The sequence below is a fragment of the Osmerus mordax genome, chromosome 21, assembly GCF_038355195.1.
Source record: "Osmerus mordax isolate fOsmMor3 chromosome 21, fOsmMor3.pri, whole genome shotgun sequence".
Taxonomy (NCBI): Eukaryota; Metazoa; Chordata; class Actinopteri; order Osmeriformes; family Osmeridae; genus Osmerus; species Osmerus mordax.
This window is the reverse complement of record NC_090070.1, coordinates 4,645,810-4,668,656: the sequence shown is the minus strand read 5'-3', so window position 1 is coordinate 4,668,656 and position 22,847 is coordinate 4,645,810. Positions and strand designations below refer to the sequence as shown.

The following is a 22,847-nucleotide window of genomic DNA, read 5'->3' as shown; positions in this document are numbered from 1 at the left end:
GTATTTGAGACTGGAAGAACTCCTACAGTAAACGAATTCCGCATAGCACAAGATGCAAACAACCTTAGTCTTGTCGAGGTTTCCATTGGGAAGCTTCTTAAAAATACATTTTCCCTGAAGCAAACCAGGCGGCTTCATAGCTGCATTTATGTTAGCACGTCACGTTTGATTTCATACACAAGGCATACACACAAGTTCGAAGACTCGTTCTCGCCCCCTACAGTGCAATTCGGCTAGGTATACATCCGCGCTAAAATATCAAGGTGAAAGTCATCATAGCTTGCGTAGTATACACCCAGCTCCCAACCCAACTTTGAGAAAAGATTAACGGTGATATTTCTTTTATCGCCGATAAGTCGCAGCGCATTAACGCCGATAACGGCCCACCACTACTTTTTTTTACATTTTTTATAATATATAAATACTCCTGTCATTGTCCGTGCTCTATTTACTCAGGACTCAGGGTAACTATGAAAACTAGTGATACATTGACAGATTTTTGGCTTCCTTAATGGTTTAGCTTCTTGAATGACAACTTCAGGCTAGCATCAATGACTGGCCAAGTCGCCATCCTCTCAAGTACCGTTTCTGTAAAGAATTGAGTTCCTTAGTCCGTGTGTCCGTTTAGTCCAAATCATTATCAATTGGAATCTCTGACTCTGTTATCTCTGGGAAAGTGAAGCATTCTCACTGCTATGAGTGGGAGGGTGTTTGTATATGTTAGTATATGAGGACGGATGGGTGTGTATGTTTGTGACTGCACGATGGGAGTAGAGAAAGAGGGTGAAAGAGAGAATACCATGTGTAAACCTCATCTTCATAGTCTTACTCACAGACATTTCAACCCTTGTGTCCGTGTATATACATTTATAAACAAGAATATAATAATATACACTTGTGGGTTAATACTTTGACTATCATCAAAAAAGCATGCAACTGTTGGGAACTGGGACCGTTTTGGTCCCTGATAGGAATTGGTCCCTGTTTGTTGATGTTTTTATGCTCTTTCCACCAATTGAAAGGTTTCACCAAGGGCAAAACCATAAAACATATATTGTTTTGTTCTACACTTTATTTATTGAATGTTTTACAGCTCCGCCACGATCACTTGTGATTTGCTTGTGGAAATTGCACTCTCCTCCTTTTCTCCTCTCCCCCTCAGTGTTGAATTATTAACAACCAAAACACAGAGAAATGTGGATTTTGAGGAGAGGAAAGCGAAACGTAGAAGTTCTTTGACCAAAAAAAAAAAAGTTTCTTCTGAAATGTTAAAGCTGAGGCACTTGAGTTAGTGCTTCAGTTTTGTTTTTTGTTTTTAAACGCTTGGGGAAAGAAAAACATCAACCCTTGAATGCTTTATATCCATCATGTCTCTCCATCTGATGTTTATATAAGCTTCCTAGTTTATGTGTATTTTGTAAATTGTTTTTCTCCACCCTCTTTTCATGCATTTGGTTGTTGTCCAAACACGAGTCTCTGATCTCTAATTATCTCATTGACAGGAGTCTTTTGAAATCGGTTGAAGAGGAGCTAAACCAAAGGTAGGCTCTATTCCTTTGGTCCTTCTCTTAATCGTAGCCCTTTTACTTTTCTTGTGTCTCCCTATCTATATATATTTCTGTGTGTCTTCTTTTTGCTCTTATCTATCTTCATCGTCCTTCTCTCTCTCGTCCTCCATGCCTCTCCTCTTTCCTCTCACCTATCAGAGCGGCTTCTAGCGCTGCTCAATATTTGATGTGACCTAACCCCTCTGACGCCGCGCTTGTCCGGGTGAAATGGAAGAGTAATTTGCTTAGAACCACTACTGTGGACACAGCTGGGGAGTCTCTCCTTTCCCTTCTTCTCATCCCCCCTCCTTTCCTATCCTCTTCCCTCCTCTCTTGTCTTCTCCTCTCCCATCCTCTCCTCTCGCCTCCTCTCCTCTGGTAGAGGTGTTAAAGCCATATGCCTTGTCACGGCTCAAGGTAAAACGGTGTTTGCCATTGTTTCAGGCCCATCTTTGGCCTCACAACTAGCTGCTCTGCACATCTATTATTTCTCTGGTTCCGAGGTTAAGGTAGGGGCAATCAAGCGCTCGGCAAACACAGACTTAAGTTGTTTTCTTGACCTGCTTTTGGTTCCGGATGCATTCAGGGTTCATACTTTCAACTCTAAAAGACTCAAATATCTGAGCCCCCCGCCCCGCCCCAGTATTCTTAAAAATTGCTAGTTTGTCTCAAAAGTAGGCTTGACTACCTACTAATGCAGGTGTCCCCAAACATCATAACCACCTCACTGTACTTCTTAAAAAGCCAGTCAAGAGCTCAGTAAGTGACTGCTGTGTTACTAGTCCAATATCTCAGTTGTACTAAAATACAAGGTTACCCACCTCTGAGAGGTAGTAACTAAAACAATAATGGAACAATCCCACTCTCGCAGACCCTGGTGGTTACGGTCGTTAAATCAATGAACTCTCCCTTTCAAGCAAAGTAAGCTAAGACATGCTTCCTCTACCTTTTACTCAGGGGACACGAGACTCACTTAGAAGACGACGAGGATGATGATGGCGGCAACAACGCGGATTCCGTGAATGGGGAAGACGCCATTAACGAAGATGAAGATGAGACGCTACAGTAAGTCTCCTTACATGATACGTCTGGAGGGCTGGCTCATCTAGAAGCTCTTGAAAGATCTACAAATCTACAGTTTTGAGAAACTGCTGGAAACTGCCACTGTGATTCTATTGCTATTAGGGGTGTAACGATACACTCAGCTCACGATTCGATACGTATCACAATACTGGTTGTACAATACAATACGTATCACAATATTTTGAACAACATTTAAAATTAAACTGAAATTAACTTAACAGATTTATTTCCAAAACATTAAACATTTTCAATAATTTTCTTTGTTGTACATACAATTTAGTTATAATTTCTGTGAATGCAATGAATACATGCATGACACAGGTGCAGAGTAGGTCGCATGCTGGTTGCTCAACCAATAGGATCAAACAGAAGTCATATTGTAAAAATATTGCCATAACTCTGCAATACATATTGTAAACATTTTGTATTGTGATATATTGTTCCACAATATATAGTTACACCCCTAATTGCTATGCAACAAATGTTTGGTCAAAGTTATGGTTAGTGGATGTAGTTTAACATCATATTTTGTTAAGAAATCATCTTTAGGTGAACGCTGTGTAAAAGCATTTTTTGGGGGGGTTTTAACCATAAACGGAGGGCTAATTGTAATGTCTCTGTCAATGTTAAAAACAACTATCTTTTCACAGAAGCTACAGGAGGCCAATGTGACATCTGAACATGCTTTGGAATGACAAACATATTTGTCTGTCATTCCAAATCCATTCCTAGCAGTGTCAAGGAATTCCATCGCCCTAGATTCTCTGGCCCACTTCCTTTTCAACAAAAAAAATGACTAGAATACAAAAATCAATCTAAACCCTGTTGTCTGTTCCCCTCTGCCCAGTCACATACCAAACCCCCTCTTCCAGAATTTTTTTGGTACTTAACAACAAAAAAACAAAATATATATATATATGAACATTTAGGCTGCATAAGTAGTCCTCGTTTGCACCAACATGAAAAGACTCCAGAGGAAATTATTCCGGGTAGGCATTCAAATTTGACCCGTGTCATATTTGGAAAAGGAAAGGCAGTTTCTTCAACTGATGTTACCTTTTGACTACACACACTGATCAGTCTTTCTTCTATTCTACCTTTCCACATCAGGAACATTCTATTGCATGCATTTTTCTTTCTTTGCATGTTGAGACTATTTCGCAAAGTACTTTTTTGAGGGAGTGAACTGTTCTTTTTATTGTCCAGCAAGCTTATCTGTGAAAACAGGCCTATTCAGCCTGAACAGTCATTAGCACTCACATGTATACATTTTCTCTGTCTTCATTGCTTGCCATCAATTAGCACAAAAGTATTTGGGACAACAAGTGTATTTTTAGTTTCTTAAAATATACCTTTACTTTCACCCTCTCAGCTCTAAGGGCTCAACCATGCGACCCAAAGTGCCTCCACCGCCTCCTCCAACCAAGGTAGGTTTGCCATCAACTTGTCACTTTATGCCGTTGTTCCAAACTAATGTGCTAAAAAGCTAAGTGTACATTTTAAGAGCAGTGGGATTTTAATTTTGTAATTTAAAAAAAAATGTCAGTACTTAATTATACCTCAATTCAATAATGGTATCTTGACCCCTTAGCCTTATGTTCTTCTTCAATGGTGTATCTTGCTGTCAGGAGAAGGCCATTCCCACCTCACTGGAAGACTCCCCAACCCACCAGGGCTCCCCCAGTGACCATGACAACCACCAAGGGACCATAAAGCGTTGCCCCATGTCGGAAAGCCCTGCCCGGTCAGCCACACATGGCCCTCCCAGACCGCCGCCCCCCAAACTCCCCCCACACAAGCTCAGCAGCTTAGGTAGGTGCTGAGTTTGCTCTGAAGAAGAAATTAGTGCTACTACACCCTGGGAGATGAAGGCACTTCCTGGAAGTGGTGATGTGACACATTGTAATCAAAGACCAATTATTAATCATACCATCAAAGCAGTTTAAAGATGGTATTCCGATGCTTTGGCAAGTGCTTAGTGGCACATTGAAGCAAAAAAAACTGGGATATGGTCAGTGCCACGTTGAACTTTCGGCTTGTCCAGTCTTGCGCAGTGGAGTGGGTCGCCGTGCTCTTGCCTTAATGATTGGTCTGTGCCGTCATTGACGTAAGCAAAAAAAAAATGGGATGCTAGTTTCCCTATTTTGGATTTGTGTAAAACTTCATTCAGGTTTTCAAATATTCTATGAAACAGCAATTGTTTTGAGACAGTTTCAAGAATAGAAAACAAATATTGGAGAAACTAGTTTTGGATTTAATACATTTTTGCCAAAATGGAAATGAAATCAAAATCCACCAGGGCCTTCAAGCTGAGGACACACGCAGAAAAACTAATTAATAAACTGGAGAGGGTACAATTTCTGGGGAAATTGTAGGGTGTGCTTGCTTGCGTCGGTTGCACAGGGGGGTCCGTTTTTTAATGACATTTTTACAACTGATATTTCTGTATATTTTATATAAAAATGCATACTTATTATTTATAAAGATTATAGATTTAAAAGCATTTTTTTTTTGCTGCTCATTTACAACTCAAAATACGAGTGAAGTGTAGAATGAAATAGATGTCTTCTCATTTCCCCTGAAAGAGGCAGCCTCATAGTTGAATCAAAACGAATAAATTTGGCAGACCGGTGTAAATAATTGACCTAATCTCTATGACTTAAACGTCCTTTTAAGTTTTTCCCTTCTCGTGATATTTTCAGGCATTTAGCCTACTCATATTGCATTCATTCATTAATAAAGAACCCCCTTTGAAGATTATTCTACGACGTTACCGACAGTAGAAGATGGAATCGCGATTCAAACAGTACCATCTGCTAACTGAAAATATGCCCCCAAAAATTTAAATAAGCTTGACATTTATTTAGTGGAAAATCGCTTTCATAAAAAGCTCACTGGTAGCGATCATTGTCAGTAACAACGCAAAGTGCGCTATCCCTGTGTGGAGAAGCTGCCCCGGTAAATTGTACTACTACAGTACAGTAGACTACTGCTGTGTTCGTCTTGGTAGCGATTGCGTGCCGAACATGTTCTGTCGCCGTTTGACTTCCTAAACAGCTGTGTATCTGTTTTTGTAGTGTCTCGCGTAGGCTACAGCGTTGTAGTGAGCAACACTGGTTTGAAACCACAGGTAATGATAATTTCACCCACAAATCGTTTACTTGTAATGTAATGTCATAATAAATCCTACAACGAAAATGTATTTGTGAGGAATGTTTATTTTAACGATTGAAAACAGATGCATCATAGACCACTGTTGTACGTGTTGCCCGGGCAACAGAGGCTAATGTCATGATGCTAATGCTTCGGTGAAATAGTAGACTAGCTACCGTTTCCAAAAGTAGATGTGGGCCTACTTCCTTAATAATATCAGCTAATATTGTACATTACATTTCACAATTGTGTTTCAGATCACAAAGTAAAATGAGTAAATAGTTATCACCCTGGCCTTTTTGCTTGTGGCGTTTCTGCAGCTGCCTTGAAGTAAAGCTATAGTTAGCCTAGCTATCCCCCAAGTTAACAGATGCGACACGAATGTTCTGCTACAGGTAGTCACGCGTGTTTTCGTGATGCAGTGACGTTAGTAACGTCAGTGACTGTGGCTAGCAAATTAGCCACCGTTAGCTTCACTTTTCGCCACAAAAACTTAACTTCAGCCTAAACCATGCAACGGAACGTAAATAAAAATACAAGCAACTCAATCGCTACCAAGACGAAGCTTTTGACACCTAGGTTGTCTATGTAGGCCAAATATTGACGAAGATTTGGGGGGCAAAAATAAATAAAAACTAGAAAAGGCTGTTCCTGCGAAACAGCAGTGAGAATGCTGAAAACCTGAATGGGGATAGCTGACCATGCTAAAAAAGCTGAAAATAGTGAAAATTTTGTAGAAAGTTATAAGCTGAAGCTTCAAAGCAACCGAAAGGTATTTCTGAAAGGGGCTGGAGCAGCATTCCAACAATGATTTGAAAGGATTTACCATTACTTTTAAAGGGAGAATAATTTGCACAAAAACCTTAATATTTTAAAAAGTATAAAAGTGAGAAATGAGAAATTACCCGCAAGCTGAAAGCTGAAATGAATTTCAAAAATGTGTGAGTCACACAAAAGAGGCAGTGTGGAAGCTGAACTGCATCATCTAACAAAGCTAAGAGCTAAAATAGCCTACAATGCGGGAGAAGATGAAAGCTGAACTGTTAAACAGAAGAAGTAGGCTAGCTAGTCGTAACAAGAATATTATCGTTTTAACAGCTGAAATTATAGTTGGGATAGTAATAGCAGTAGCAGATGTAGCCTACCATTGAGTGCGTTTACTCGGCTTTCTTAGTAGGATTCAATGTGTTGATGGAATGAAACATACAGCAGTAGGGCCGATACAGGAAGACACGGCGACACTTTGTTGCAGAAGGATGATGGTGCAAGTTTTGTCCGTGGAGCATACAACGATTAATAAAAAAGAATCATGTAGACGCGTTTATTGAGTAATCGCATAACTAATTACACATGTAAACCGAGTAATCGTATAATTGGCATAAACCGACAATTGCTAGTAATCAGGTTTCTCATGGTCAAGTAAACGCACCAATCACCTGTGTGAGAGACTGTGTGGTGCGTGTCTGTCTGTCGTTGCCACAGTGATGGTGCAGCTATGATTGCTAACACGCTGAGGGCAGAGAATAACAGAAATGTAGCTAGAATCCACACCTCAAACAAGTTAATCTAGACGCAAAACTGTTTCAAAAACGTGTTCCTTCTGCGTGTTTGTTTGGTTGCCGCGGCGATGGAGCAGCTGTGATCGCTAACGAGCTGGGCAGAGAGAATAACTAATGCAGCTAGAATCCACACATCAAACAAGTTAACCTAGACGCAAAACTATACGTCCAATCCAAAAAATACGGATATTTTCCGAGACCCAAGACTCTGCCGAAACCAGAGATGTCCTTTATATTTCTGTGCGGTCAGAAATACGACTCTACCGGCAGTTTCAAAATATTGTTCTTTTTGCTTTCTCTGACGATTTTGTCACCAGATTTGCATTGGTCTCTATGGGGCGAGAGTTGGACTTTGTCTCACTTTCGTGGGGCTCTGAACAAATGTGTACGTCTGTTGGATTCAACAGACAACTGTCTACGACCAGCACAAAATTAGCTATCTATTCATCCAAAAATGAAGCATGAAGAGCGAAAATTGTGGCAATGCTGGCAAACTAGAAATATTTTTTCAACGACATCCGAAGCTGCCCACCACTCTAAGCGTTTCAGTCTGCACTCTAGGGTTTCACGTACACACCCTTGTAAATCTCAGAAACGGCTTGAAAAAGTCATGAAACATAATCATATTATGAAACGTGATATTGAAAAAAGTTGAATAGATATCAAAAAGCTGAATTATTTAAAAATTGTTTAGGGTTTTGTCAACATTTTTAAGTTTAAATGGTGGGTCTAGCTGAAAGATTGAGGAAGAAGAAGGATTTGGAAGTTGTAGCGGGGTTTGCTCGTTTAAAGATAGAAATACTTAATTTATCATCAAGTTTCGGGGCACCACCCTAATATTGGTTTAGGACATTAGGGAATCCTATGTTTAATATGTAATAATCAGTCTCATCTTTAGGAATGAATTCGTTCTAAGTGTAGAGCCAATCGTAACATCAGTGAACACGCACGTCAAAATATCTTTACAATGAATTTATTCAAGTAAGGTAAACAGATCTTATGAACAAGTTGGATTATGGGTTTGATATGAGAGATTGGTTTCAATGAACAGAATGAAATGGTCTAACTTAAAGAAAGACAGAAATTGTACAGTCAATGATTACATCCTTACAAATCATAAACAGAGCTCACGCCAATGCCATGTCGAGGAGGAAAGAGCGTTAGCCATAGTTACGTTTGATCAGGGGTTGATCAATGATGTTGAGGGCGGTTTGCGCCAAAGGTCCATTTGAAGAATCTGAAGTCAAAGCGCGGCTGCGCTGGGTCATGTGACTGAGTCTGCGGGATCTCAGTGAAGTCGCATTTGGAATTGCGTTTTTGGTTCTTCTGTTGAAACGTCCAGATAGTGACGCGTTCACTATGAAGTTGAATCTCAGGAGAAGCTTGGCGACGTCCTTTGGAACGCCAATCCTGATGGCGTTCATGCCATGGTCGGTTTCGCTGGAGTCAGAGATTGATGGTCATCTTAGGGCTTTATACAGTTCGAGAGAGGACCCGTCTGGGGTCAGATGTGGATTGGGGGAAGCTGGGTTCTCAACTCCCCCCTCCTTCCTTCACACCTACCAAAGGTGTGATCTGATCTCTGGCTGGTTCATTCGATGGTTCAAATATTGTTCTGGACATCTTGGTACAGTTACAAAATATAGTTGAATGATTGTTTTATTATGATAGCTTCGTGTAGATACCAAGAATGACGTGGTTATCTTTCAGGAAGAAAGAGTTGTTACTAGAATCAAGATTTCAGTGAACACAACATTAAAACAAAGTAACAAACATAACACAAATATCCCTCTCATAATTCTCCACCTTGTACTCTTGTGGTAAAGGTGAAGTCTCAAGAACTTTCCTCAAAAGTTCTGATCAAGGTATGTTCTTTGTTCAAATCGCCGCCGAAACGGATAGCAAATGGTCGCTGGAGACGTGTTGTCTAAATCAGGCCCTTTGAAGCTTGCAAGCTAGCAGGAGGGCTGATTAGGTAGATTGGGGAGGTCCCCCCCAATTCTATGGTTCCTTTGCATCGGCGTTTGGTGGGTAATCAGCATACTGAGGGTGTCACAAGGGCTGATTATGTTTGTCTGATGTGATTGAATCACTCTTCAGGTGTGGCAAGATGTTGGCTCCGTGTGGTCTTGCGGACCTCACTACAAAGTTGAAGAAGTTTAAAGAAGTTTGAGAGGATTTGAAAGAAAACTCCATTGGAAACCCATGTTAAAAATATTATGAATATTGATTTATATTAATTCAAGCATAAGAGGTACAAAGCTGAAAAGTCATAGCCTGAAACTGCTGAATTTTTTGATAGCTGAACGGTTTTAATAGCTGAAGATTTGAAGGCGCTGAAACGTGTCTTGGAAGAAATAGAAGAAGTTGAATAAAGATTCAAAGAACAATACTTGGAATGCTGAAGCAGCATTCCAACAATAAAGAGAAACAGGAAAACAATAGTGAGAATGCTTAACAGCATTGTCACAATAATAATATATATGTGAGAGAACAAAGGTTGGCCCTTGCCGAAGGCAAAGCACACCCAATTAGGATCTGTGTTTGAATTATCCCTACAAACTAAACTATTCTTGCTGCTAAATCGCTCGAGTCTCATTCTGTGATACAGTCTAGTTTGGGGGAAAGGGGAAATTTTTCTTCAAATGTAATTTAATCTGGGGCAGTGCAGTCAACCATGAATACCTTTGGCATATTTAATTGGGTGTGCTTTGCCTTCGGCAAGGGCTCAACCTTTGTTCTCTCACATATATATTATTATTATTTTTTTTATTTCTTTTTGCCCCCCTAAAACTCAGTCAATATTTGGCCTACATAGACAACGTAGGTGTCAAAAGTTTCGTCTTGGTAGCGATTGAGTTGCTTCTATTGGAATTTACGTTCCGTTGCATGGTTTAGGCTTAAGTTAAGTTTTTGTGGCGAAAAGTGAAGCTAACGGTGGCTAATTTGCTAGCCACAGTCACTGACGTTACTAAGGTCACTGCGTCACGAAAACACGCGTGACTACCTTTGGCAGAACATTCGTTTCACATCTGTTAACTTGGGGGATAGCTAGGCTAACTATAGCTTTACTGCAAGGCAGGTGCAGAAACGCCACAAGAAAAGAGGCCAGGGTGATAACTATTTACTCATTTTACTTTGTGATATGACACAATTGTGATGTGTAATTTACAATATAAGTTGATATTATTAAGGAAGTACATCTACTTTCGGAAACAGTAGTCTACTATTTCACTGAAGTATTAGCATCACGACATTAGCCTCTGTTGCCCGGGCAACACATACTACAGTGGTCTATGATGCATCTGTTTTCAATCGTTAAATTAAACATTCCTCACAAATACATTTTCGTTGTAGGATTTATTATGACATTAGATTACAAGTAAACAATTTGTGGGTGAAATTATCATTACCTGTGGTTTCAAACTAGTGTAGCTCACTGCAACGTTGTAGCCTACGCGAGACACTACAAAAACATCTACACAGCTTTTTAGGAAGTAAAACGGCGACAGAACATGTTCGGCACTCCCCTTACTTAAATCAAAAGTCTAACTACTAACCTGAACTTCATTGCCACAGCCTAAACTTTGTCAATCTGTTCATGAAAATAACTAATTTCAGCCTAAACCGTACAACGGAACGTTAATTCTAATTCAACCAACGCAATCGCTACCAAGACGAACACAGCAGTAGTCTAGTACTGTACCATAGTAGTACAATTTACCGGGGCTTCTCCACACAGGGCTATATCGCATTTTGCGTTGTTACTGACAATGATCGCTACCAGTGAGCTTTTATGAATGAGCGATTTTCCACTAAATAAATGTCAAGCTTATTTACGTTTTGGGGGCCATATTTTCAGTTAGCAGATGGTACTGTTTGAATCGCGATTCCATCTTCTACTGCCGGTAACGTCGTAGAATAATCTTCAAAGGGGGTTCTTTATTAATGAATGAATGCAATGAGTAGGCTAAATGCCTGAAAATATCACGAGAAAGGAAAAACATAAAAGGACGTTTAAATCATAGAGATTAGGTCAATTTTTGCACCGGTCTGCCAAATGTATTCGTTTTGATTCAACGATGAGGCTGCCTCTTGCAGGGGAAATGAGAAGACATCATATTTCATTCTACACTTCACTCGTATTTTGAGTTGTAAATGAGCAGCAACAAAAAGATTCTTTTAAATCTATGTGATCTTTATAAATAATAAGTAGGCCCTATGCATTTTATATAAAATATACAGACCACTGTGCAACCGACGCAAGCAAGCACACCCTACAATTTCCCCAGAAATTGTACCCTCTCTAGTTTTCTTAATTTTTGCTCACAAAAAAAAACAGCGTAAAGGTGCCTTCTAACTGAGTTATTTGAACTCATACAATGTTAACAAAAATTGAAGAATCAGGGTTCCCGCGGGGTCTTAAAAAGTCTAAAATTCGGAACTTTCAATTTAAGACCTTAAAACGTCTTAAAAACGGCCAGATTTGCATCCGAGGTCTTAAATTTCATTTAGTCAGGTGTAAAAAAGGTTTTACCCTCGTTCATTTCTAGAACCGCTGGCCGCAGAAAGTTATGACAAAGAAGCAAAAAAGTATTGAGTCGCAGCCTACAAAGCGGAGCTCTACAAACGAAACCAGCAGAACACTACCCTCAGAACGTTGGTTCGGTGTGTTGTAGTTCTTTCTGGGGGATATTGGTGTTGGTATGTACACGGTGATAAAACTACAAAAAACTGTTATAAATGCAATACCTGCCCGCGAAATACGTCTGCGCTTCCTCAGAGTTTGTTAAAGTTCGGCTACGTGTGGAATATGGGAAAGTGTACTTTCAACGAGACATGGCTAGATCACAGTGGTTTCCGCTGTTGGTTACAAGCGGTACCCAGCTCCAGGTACAAGGCTCGCTGTAAACTTTGCCCAAAAAATATTCAAAAATGACTTATGTGATTGTTTTATCTGTAAATTAAATTTATGATTTTTCAATGACTGAATTCATTGAAATAAAATGTTTTTTCAGAATGTCTTTGATTTACATTTACTCATTTAGCAGACGCTCTTATCCAGAGCGACTTACAGTAAGTACAGGGACATTCCCCCGAGGCAAGTAGGGTGAAGTGCCTTGCCCAAGAACACAACGTTATCTGGCACAGCCGGGAATCGAACTGGCAATCTTCTAATTACAAGCCCGCTTCCCTAACCGCTCTGCCACCTGACTCCCTAGTGGAATATTTGAATATTTTTTGGGGTAATGCGTCGTGTAGGTCTTAAATTTCAATCTTTATGGTCTTAAAATGTCTTAAAAACGTCTTAAATTTGACTTAATGAAACCTGCAAGAACCCACACACACACAAACAAGTTAATTGTGTCAGTCTTTTCCGAAGGCATCAACCGATCGCACCCAAGCGTTTTGCGATGCTATTTATAGTCCGGGGGGCAGCGGTTGTTTAGGCATGCGATAATGTCACACACCCACTCTGCCACATCATGAGTCACCATGTACAACAGCCCTGGTCATTATCACTTCCACCTCAAGTAGTCTGACCGCCAGCTTCTCCTCACTGCTGAATCCACATTATATATTATCTGTACTGCCTACAGTTTCCATGTGGCCCTTGTGCTTAATTAAATGTGTATATATATATATATGACTAATAAAACTATATATGACTATAAAATGACTAAATGTAAATATATATATGAAACTTAATCAATGTGGTAAATTGTAATAAATCTGTACTCTGCATCTGACTTGACTAAATGTAGGTTAAAGACAACACATTAGTATTTTAACTGTTAAATTTTGTTTAGTTGAATGTTGTCCATTGTAGTTATTGTATTTTGTCCATTGTAAGAACTAGAGCCCATTTTACATTTTGACAGCCAAGTTCTTAAATAAACAAATCCTTTTCCGACAGGCAATGGAGTTAGTTCGACAGACGTGAGCAGTGATGCTGGGGCCGAAAAGCAGTCTACTACGCCCCCTAGTGGTACTACAAGGAAAGACAGGAAAGAAATTCCGGTAACAAAGATGCAAGGAAATTGTTAACTCAGTTTGTTTGCTTATAAGTATTTAGACCCCACATCTAGCTATATCTAGTTTTTTTCCAATATAAATATTAATTGAGGACTGCTTTGGCCTTTTGGAGTTCATGGTCTTTCTCACTTATCTGAAAATAGAATATTTAAATCTAGCCAAGAGCTAAAAACTGAAAAGGAGGCCTTCTATGTTTACCTAATTATATTTACTTATTAATCAGTGACATTCATTAAATATTGACCATTTGCATTTATTCAAAATGTTATCATTTTCTGATAGAGTGCGATGTGTCCGTGTATGTGAGTGAGAAAGATTGCCACTATTATTAGTCACTGTTTGGCAACCTTGGTGTTAATGACGTCATTTCTTTTCATAAGAAACCTATCAGTAACGGCCTCCCCCCCACCCCGAAAGTCCATGTAAGTCCCTAATCACAACCACATTCATACACAGTGCTTTGGTCTGACTGGAAGTCCTAATACTAAAGTTCTTTTTCAGTAAAACTTCCAGGGACTAGTCAATTTTGTCTCAGTGTAATTTAATCAACCTTCTACTTACAGAAAAACTAAAAGACAGTAAACAGTTTCAAATAACTTCTACTGGTCTGTGACTTACTGCATAAACTATAAATATGACCTTCAGATTTAATGTATTCATGTCATTGGAACATTGGTTTGACACGAGTCAAAGTCACGAGTTGAACAACTGAATGTACTATTAAGTAACTATAAAATGTTTTCTTATATTTTGACATGGAACAATAGACACCTGCATTAAATATAATGTTCAATTTTGATTATAATTTAATTATAATTGTTTTTGTGCCTCAGATGGGTGCTTGTTTCTCAAAAGTCTTCAATGGCTGTCCTCTCAAAATACACTGTGCTGCATCCTGGATCAATCCCGATACAAGAGGTTTGGCCTTACATCTGTGATTCACCTAGTAACCATGTATAGGCTCACCAGTGGTTAGGATTGGTTGCAATGTAGTTCAATTAAGGATTTGATTACTAATTTTACAGTTGCTTGGTGGTATCTCAATTACATTTAAAACTGTATTAAAAAGAACATTTTGGCCTTTTTGTGGTGTAGTAAACTAGTTTAAACTATTATTTAAATGTATTTCCCACAAAACTTAAACAAAGGCAATGTTTTGCTTAACAATTTTAAGTACATTTTAGCTACCAAGTGTAGCCAATGTCTTCAGGGGCACATTATTTTGTAATAGTGCTTTCCAACAAGATTATATTTAATATCCAGACTTAAATGTGGTCTGTTTTAGCTGCCTCTATCATATTACATTACAGATATGGCAATTGTCCATGTCTGGTAGTTTTATTGAAGTGTCTACTTTTTTATGGATGTATGTCTTTGGATGGTGTAGCTTAGTGCAGCTCATATTTGACAAAGTGAAATGTTTGTATTATTTGTCTTTTATTTGCCTGTTTCAGACCAGTATCTCATATTTGGAGCAGAAGAGGGCATTTACACGTTAAATCTGAATGAGCTGCATGAAAATTGTATGGAGCAGGTACGCAATCTTCCCTTTGTAAATGTGTGTTTAATGCGGTAGTATTTGTTAAATCTCTGACATTATACATACCCATATGGCACAATTTAGAAGAGGATTTAGCCTAGGAAATACGATATAATTAGAAAGGAGGTTTGTATTCAGACCGAGAACAATTAACTATGTTGATGTGCACCACTGAACTTGTATCCATTTTTATTAAATACCTGTATATAAACTTTTATTTTCCTTAGCTGTTTCCCCGAAGGTGTACGTGGGTTTACGTCATGAGTAATAGTTTACTCTCCATATCTGGTAAGGGTGCACAACATTATAGTCATTTTATTCACTCATAAATTATTTACTACTTTATTACTATTATTCCAGTTAGTGTCACCAAGACATAACATATCCTGTGCACTAACTGTCACAGTTGAAGCTACTAGAAGCCAGTTATCATAAAGAATATACAGAAGTTGATAGCTCAAATGTGTCCATGCACGCTTAGAGTCGAACTTTCCTGTGAATTATGACTGATATTCCTGTAAAGACTTACAATATTTACCTACCAGGAATATACAGTTTTTCATCCCTGAATAATTTCTCAGGAAAAGCCTCCCAGCTGTACTGCCACAACCTGGCAGGTCTGTTTGAGCATGCTCGGCAGATGCAGAAGCTACCTGTGGCCATTCCTACGCACAGGCTCCCTGATAAAATCATTCCAAGGTAAAAAGATGTCAGAGTCCTTTGAAAATTTCCTGTTCAAATAAGTATCTTTTTCTTTGTGTTACTCTCTAAAATACAACTGAAGTGAGCCACTGTCTGTGAAAACTTGATTTTAGGAAGTTTTCCATCTCCAATAAGATTCCTGACACTAAAGGGTGTCAAAAATGTTGTGTTGGTAAGTAAGACATAATCTCCCATCTCTCCTGCTCATGTTTTTGGTCTCTGCCTTTGGTCTCCATTTGCCTGTCAGGAAGTTCAACCCTTTAAAAAACTCGCAACAGTTTTTTTTATACATTTTGGGACTCCTTAAATGTGCAAAGTACTTATAGGCCGGGGAGTCAGGTGGCTGAGCGGTGAGGGAATCGGGCTAGTAATCCAAAGGTTGCCAGTTCGATTCCCGGTCAAGCCAACTGACGTTGTGTCCTTGGGAAAGGCACTTCACCCTACTTGCCTCGGGGGAATGTCCCTGTACTTACTGTAAGTCGCTCTGGATAAGAGCGTCTGCTAAATGACTAAATGTAAATGTAAATGTAAATAGGCCATTATAATTGTACTTTCAGCAATAGTCAGTCTATCAGCCTTTTTTGTAAGAATGACATGGCACAAAAAGCTTCGCTTGCAAAACCAATATCCAGGTGGTAGCCTTTTTGGCAGAGGACAACCTATTATTGAGACTTTTCATTGATAATCATTACAAAAAGGAAGGTGCTGTTTCAAAAGGATTGATAATGTCTCACAATGTCTAATTATACTTGTTCTTCACCCCCAGTGAGGAATCCCTACACGGGCCATAAGTACTTGTGTGGAGCATTTCAGTCAAGTGTGGTCCTTTTGGAGTGGGTGGAGCCCATGCAGAAGTTCATGCTTGTCAAGGTAACTCCCAACCCATCCATAAGTTATATAGCAAGCAAGTGTTGCTAAGATCATATTTGCTCCCAGTATTTTACATCAACAAGGTTTGTACTCATTTCACTCCAATAAACAAAGTTTTACCCAGTACAGTTCAAGTAGGTTTGTCCTGGTGGGTTTTAGTGCGGTAGCAGGCCTGAGGTAGGGGTGTGGTGAAGGACGAAGTCAGAGAGGTAGGGAGGGGCCAGGCTATTGTAGGTGGTAAGAAGTATTTCAAGGTGACTCCTGTATTTAACCAGGAACCAGTGGAGGTTGTAGAGGACAGGGTGGATGTTATCTCAGTAGTGGGTGAAGGTGAGCATAGTCATAGTTGTTTTTTGTTGATAAAGGCTTCCCACAACAAAGCCAAAATAATTTAGACTGAAAGCAATTTAATTTAGTCATTACATAACTGAAAAATAACAATTTTCCCCCTTGTGTCCTGTAGTGTCTGTGTTGCCTATTGCAGTGGTCTTCAACCCTGGTCCTCAGGGCCCACTGTCCTGCATGTTTTAGATCAGGGGTGGGGAACGTCCGGCCATACGGTCCGCAAAATCATTTGGCCCGGCCCGCCATGGCACTGCAGGAACCATATTATTAGGTGCATTATTCGTTGGCAGCAGCACTATTTTAATATGTGGAAGAGGACCGTGGAGGCGCGCAGCGTTGCGTACCAATGTACCAAAAAATTGTCCTCTGCGCACTCGCATTAAGTGTGGAATTCCTTTCTAGCAAATCAAACCCAGAATACGTTGTTGGTTTGGGCTAAGCCCCGAATGTTTAAAACGTATGGCTCCGCGCCTGATTAACACTCAGATCGATAAGCAGTCTCAAAAATTGTAGCAATATAAAAAATAATACGATCCCTTTCCGTAATCATGATACCCCCCAAGAAATGTTCGATGCACCCCTAGTCAAAGCAGGCTGCATCCGTGCCAGCTAACATCACAAACCTCACCAAAGAGAAGCAGTTCCAGCCATCACATTAGGGGTGAGTTAATTAGATGTTTGACCAAATATAGCAGGCACATTTTTCAGTTGATAATTCTGTACGGCCCCCGAATGATTTTATAAATATCCAAATGGCCCTTGGCAGAAAAAAGGTTCTCCACCCCTGTTTTAGATGTTTCCATGCTCCTATACACCTGATTCAAATGAATGGTTGTTATCAGGCTTCTGCTGAGCTTCATAATGATTAATTTGAATCACGTGTGTTGGAGCAGGGAAACATATAAAACATGCAGGACAGTTGGCCCTGAGGACCACGGTTGAAGACCACTGGCGGCCTGTTGGACGTTTTAGAGATGACTTCATGTAGACATGACAGATTAAAATTCATATACACTTCCTTGAGGGTTTAGGTTGGTTGAGGGGCAGTTCTATGGGCATATGTGAAGCCCTCTGTGACATGCTTGCGTGTAAAAAGGGCTATACAAATAAATTTGATTTGATTTGACTTCCTCTTAAAGTCTGTCCACTAATTTGAATACTCTCTTTCTGAATGAATTAGCTAGGGGTGGGAATGTTTCTTCACGATTCGATTATTGGGGTCACGAATCGATAAAAAAATCGATTCACGATTTTTAAAATCCCACCAAAAATTGTTTACATTTGTGAATCGATATGATTCGCTATAAGACTGAATCGCGATTCAAATGTGAATAGTTTTTTTCCCCCACCCCTAAAATTAGCTTCCTCTTCCTGGTATGAAATGAGTTTTTCCTGTATAGTCAACTGTAAGCTAACACTGCACTTCCTTACATTGGTTTGGGATTGTTATTGCTGCCTATCATTAGCAACAACATAAAACCCTATGTAGTATTCATAGTGTCCAATTTTTAGCGCAGTTTAAAACATATATCTAAATGGGCTGGATAAATCTGGCCTAGGCCTGTGCTAGGGTCAGGCTCTACTTTTGACGTGAGCATTGAAACCTTTTCAGATACACATTAGCTTTGCATGCTAACAAGAGCTTCCTCTTACAATGTGAATGCTAATGTATATGCTAAGTTGCTAAAAGGCTGCCATGTCCCTCAGAACATCGAATTCCACCTGCCCTGCCCACTTGAGGTGTTTGAGATGTTGGTGGTGCCGGAGCACCCGTACCCCCTCATCTGTATGGGCGTCAGCAAGGGTGCAGAGTTCAACCAAGTGGTGTGTTTTGAAACCCTGGACCCGAACTCCACTTCTCCTTGGTTTGATGAATCTGGTAAGATTTACAGGGGGAAATCATACTGTCCATTTGATTCTTTATAAATACCAGGAAATTAATTCTTTCTTGAAAATACCCCTCAAACATATGCAGCAATATATATGGGAATAAAATAAATGCTTCTATAAAACGGGTACAGCAATACAGAAAACAGTATGTTATAAATGAATATTAAATTGTTCATTTGGCTTTTGGAAAAATGTGACGCAATTGTCAACGCAGCTTAATTGGTACAGTGTCAACTATGCTGTCATGGCGTTACCATTCAAGCATGGAAAAAACAAACTTTTTCCCACAAGGACATCATCATCATATTTGTAATTACAACATGGATGGGGAGGTGTGTGGCCTCCACTACAATAGAAGATGTGATCATGACAAAGTGAAATGGCATACAGTGTACAGTAACTCAAAAGCAGTTTTGTGTTTGTTCTAGACAATCCACAGACCTGTGTTATCCACGTGACTCAGCTGGAACGAGACACCATTTTGGTCTGCCTGGATCGTAAGTTCCATTAAATCAAGATGCAATGTAGAGAATTCATATCAGATAAGACGTTTGACTTACACAGCACTTTCTACCCAGCATTAAGCATTCAGAAACTGTTGTTCTGGGTGTAACGCACGCACCCACATGGGTAACCCCTTTATGTGAACTGTCATGCATTCCAATAACTGCTATGTTGTTATGTCATGTCTATGGATGGCTCTGTATGTGTTACAACCCCCCCCATCCCGTAATGTTGAACGCAGTGCCCATTTTGTGCTTCAGTTTCACACACAATTAACGGCTGGGTAGGCAATATTGTTGAGATTAACTTCACATTCTGATAGCAACCAATAAATCTAAAGGTTTGACAGTAAAATGTAATCAATCCGATATCTGTTGGAGTCACAAGACTAATGTACACGACCAATAGTTAAGGTTGGACTGGCACTAATGATTTGTCGGCATTCAGAACCAATGCAATGATTGGACGGGCTTATTTGTCTGCAGGGACATTGGCACCCGCCAAAAGCGGGTAAAATTCGGCTTTGGCGGGTAAAGCAGTCAGTCTTACTAGTAAGGCTAAACGATTAATTTCATTTGCGATTATATCGCGATGTGACAAAAGGAGATTTTGTAATCTCAAAGGCTGCGATTTTACTTTGGTGCACGTTACACTTTACCTTCACCTGTACGATGGCCTCAGGCTCAACAGAACCTGACACTACAGACACAATTTTGCCTTTAAAAAAGATGCTGCACAGTGTCAAGTATGGTGCAAAACCTCCCTGGCTAACGTTGCTACCTCACGGGGCAACACCAACAACCTAATTCGGCCCTAAAAAAAACCACAAAGCCATGTACGATGCATAGCTAAAATGCTGAACACCAGTGTGTCAAATAAGCCAAATAACACCCGACAGGATCACTGATCGAAATGTTTCAAAGCCTAACTCCATATTCATGCACAAAATTACTCAAGCAGTAACAGCGTTCATCTCGAACGATATGATGCCCCTCGGTGATGCACATACAGTAGGATCGCTATGTCTGTCAGTGCCATTATGTTTCTGTTAGGCTACTGACTGGATCAGAAATGTTCAGACAGTGTTTCTTTTTCTTTTAAGATTTAACCTTTAGATGCGTGAGTTCTAAATATTTCCGACGGCCCACACAAGTTTTTTTTCCAAAACGGTAGCTAGCTAGCTTTAGTTAAGAAAGTGCAACGCACATTTGATTCATTTTCAAAGAGGTTTCTGAACTTTATGTTGCTGACTGGAGATCAGTAGTATATATCTATATTTATTCATAATAACTCATATAATAATCGCATTTTTAAAAAGCGCAATCCACATGTCACATGTTTACATGTCATATGTTTATGACAGTGACTTTAAATACTGAGTGTCGTAATACAAAGACTGTTTTTATATTTCAGATTTTCTGTGATTTGTTACTGACTCTTACATTAATGTTTACACCAGGCTTATTTGACAATGCTTTATGTTATTATTACATGTTTACAAGGCTGGAAAAATCAGTCAATATACTACTGTGATTCAAGTAGGTAAATAAAATGTGTATTCATATTAAGTCACGCATCACCTAATTTCATCATAAGTTTATTTTGAATATAATATTGTGAAAGGTCATACTATACAGTTATTCGGCCGTCTCTGTTGAATATTACAGAACATACAAATTAAAATAAATAATCGCAAATGCAATATTGGTAACAAATAATCGCAATTATCATTTTTTCCAAAATCGTTCAGCCTTACTTACTAGCCACTTTGGTGGGTGGAATTCTATATATCGCTCTATATATTTTTTTTATTGTAGTATTCTCAAAACACATCTAAAATAACAAACTAGTTGAACAGGGTTCTCAAGCCCAGTGGCGGTTCTAGACAAATTTTACTCGGGGGGCCAAGGTGGGGCCAGTGTTTAATCAGAGGCACATTAAATAACGGAAACAAATTATATTTAAATATTAAATACTATATTTAGATTTACATTAAAATCATACAAACATTTATTTTCTACATAAAGAGTTTCAATTGAAAGAATGAAATGGGGCCATCAAAAAAGAGAAATTAAATACAGTAGGACAAGGCTACAAAATGTGGGCATAGACCCCTGAAAAAAATAATAATATATATATATATATATATATATATATATATATTATTCAGTCAGTTCAGGGGGGGGCACATTTTTACAGGGGCCCTGGCCCCTGTAGGCCCCTGTGTAGAACCGCCACTGCTCAAGCCTCACGCATTGACCGTGAGACAGACACACATTTCAACCAGCACGTATCGTTTCCCACTGTGTTAAACAGTCTCGGCCTCCGTACATTCGTTAATAAGCAACATAGACGCACAAACACACGCTTTAAAACCTGAGGACCCTTCTCAGTGCAAGGCAAGGATGTGGCGGCACATAGCAGGTGTAGGAAAACCCGGAGAGCATAAACAAAACAGAAAAATGCTTGAAACCAAAAATGAAGAGTCACAGAAAAAGAAAAGACTGTTCAACAAAAAGTGGAGGTCCAGTCGAGAATGGCTGGTTTATGATCCAGCCAAGAACATAATGTGAAAAGGTTAAGAGGGTCTCTTTTGTAGTTGGGACAAGCAATTTCAAAGTGGAAACAATAAAGCACCATGAAATTTCCGTTGGCCATGTGAAAAGCATTGCGACAAAACGGATGAAGACGGCTGATTCGCTACAGTTATGCAATGAGCTACTCTTTTTGTCTTTGTCTTAATCAGTTGCATATGTTAAGGAGCGTTACACACTTATAAGAGCTGAAGATTTGGTGACTGTACATATAGCCTACATTTTATGTAGTCTTGATTTAGGTGTTTCCAATGGTCATTTACATTTGAAGGGAATATAAAACTAGTTCTTCAAGTAAATTGTAGGAAATCGTAATCATCTTTATCAAATAAAACTTAATTTCCCAACAACAATTGTGGCTAATGAAATTGCTGAGTGGCTAGTAACTTTGGAAAACCACTAGCCACAGTGGCTGGTGAGCAAAATCTTTTATGTCAAGCACTGTTTGTCTGTCTGTCTACCTACCTCCGGCAGTCGTCAGGCATGTTTATGTGTTTTGGGGGAGTGGCTTTGAAGGGAGGGGGCGGGACATTTTGGTTTGAATACTTTCAAACGTGAGCTAAAATTGCTAGGTTTGCAAAGATTGCCTATCCTGACATTAATATTTGCACCTCCCACCCTTAGGGTGCATTAAGATTGTGAATCTGCAGGGGAGGTTGAAGTCCAGCAGGAAACTCTCAGCCGAACTGACGTTTAATTTCCAGATTGAGGCAATAGGTAATTATCCTTGACCGCTGTTGTTGAAATTCATTTTCACTTGTTACCTTTATTTACACCTACAGTGCTAATATCGTCCAACACACATGCACAGGTGGTGAGATTATTTTAATTAATAAACATTTGTTCTTTTCATAGTTTGTCTTCAAGACAGTGTTCTGGCATTTTGGAGGCATGGTATGCAGGGGCGCAGCTTCAAATCCAATGAGGTAAAGACTTGTGAGATACTTTGTGAATGCTTACGATATGAATCCGCTTGAGAAAGGAGCAAAATCCGGAATGGGGTCACCTTTACTGAAAATGAAAC

General features: G+C 39.4%; 1 protein-coding gene across 2 annotated transcripts in view; it reads left to right on the top strand.

Annotated features, from left to right (window-relative positions):
* The window catches only part of map4k3a (mitogen-activated protein kinase kinase kinase kinase 3a), a 74,592-nt gene that overhangs the window by 49,080 nt on the left and 2,665 nt on the right, over positions 1-22,847 (top strand). For both annotated transcript variants that reach the window (XM_067258806.1, XM_067258805.1), the window contains 16 exons: positions 1,503-1,541; positions 2,505-2,612; positions 4,003-4,057; positions 4,259-4,442; positions 13,260-13,363; positions 13,759-13,800; positions 14,212-14,296; positions 14,833-14,912; positions 15,146-15,206; positions 15,500-15,617; positions 15,734-15,792; positions 16,387-16,490; positions 18,543-18,714; positions 19,154-19,222; positions 22,448-22,540; positions 22,679-22,749. In XM_067258806.1, the coding sequence (XP_067114907.1) occupies positions 1,503-1,541; positions 2,505-2,612; positions 4,003-4,057; positions 4,259-4,442; positions 13,260-13,363; positions 13,759-13,800; positions 14,212-14,296; positions 14,833-14,912; positions 15,146-15,206; positions 15,500-15,617; positions 15,734-15,792; positions 16,387-16,490; positions 18,543-18,714; positions 19,154-19,222; positions 22,448-22,540; positions 22,679-22,749 (1,444 nt within the window). The remainder of the gene's footprint in view (positions 1-1,502; positions 1,542-2,504; positions 2,613-4,002; positions 4,058-4,258; positions 4,443-13,259; positions 13,364-13,758; positions 13,801-14,211; positions 14,297-14,832; positions 14,913-15,145; positions 15,207-15,499; positions 15,618-15,733; positions 15,793-16,386; positions 16,491-18,542; positions 18,715-19,153; positions 19,223-22,447; positions 22,541-22,678; positions 22,750-22,847) is intronic.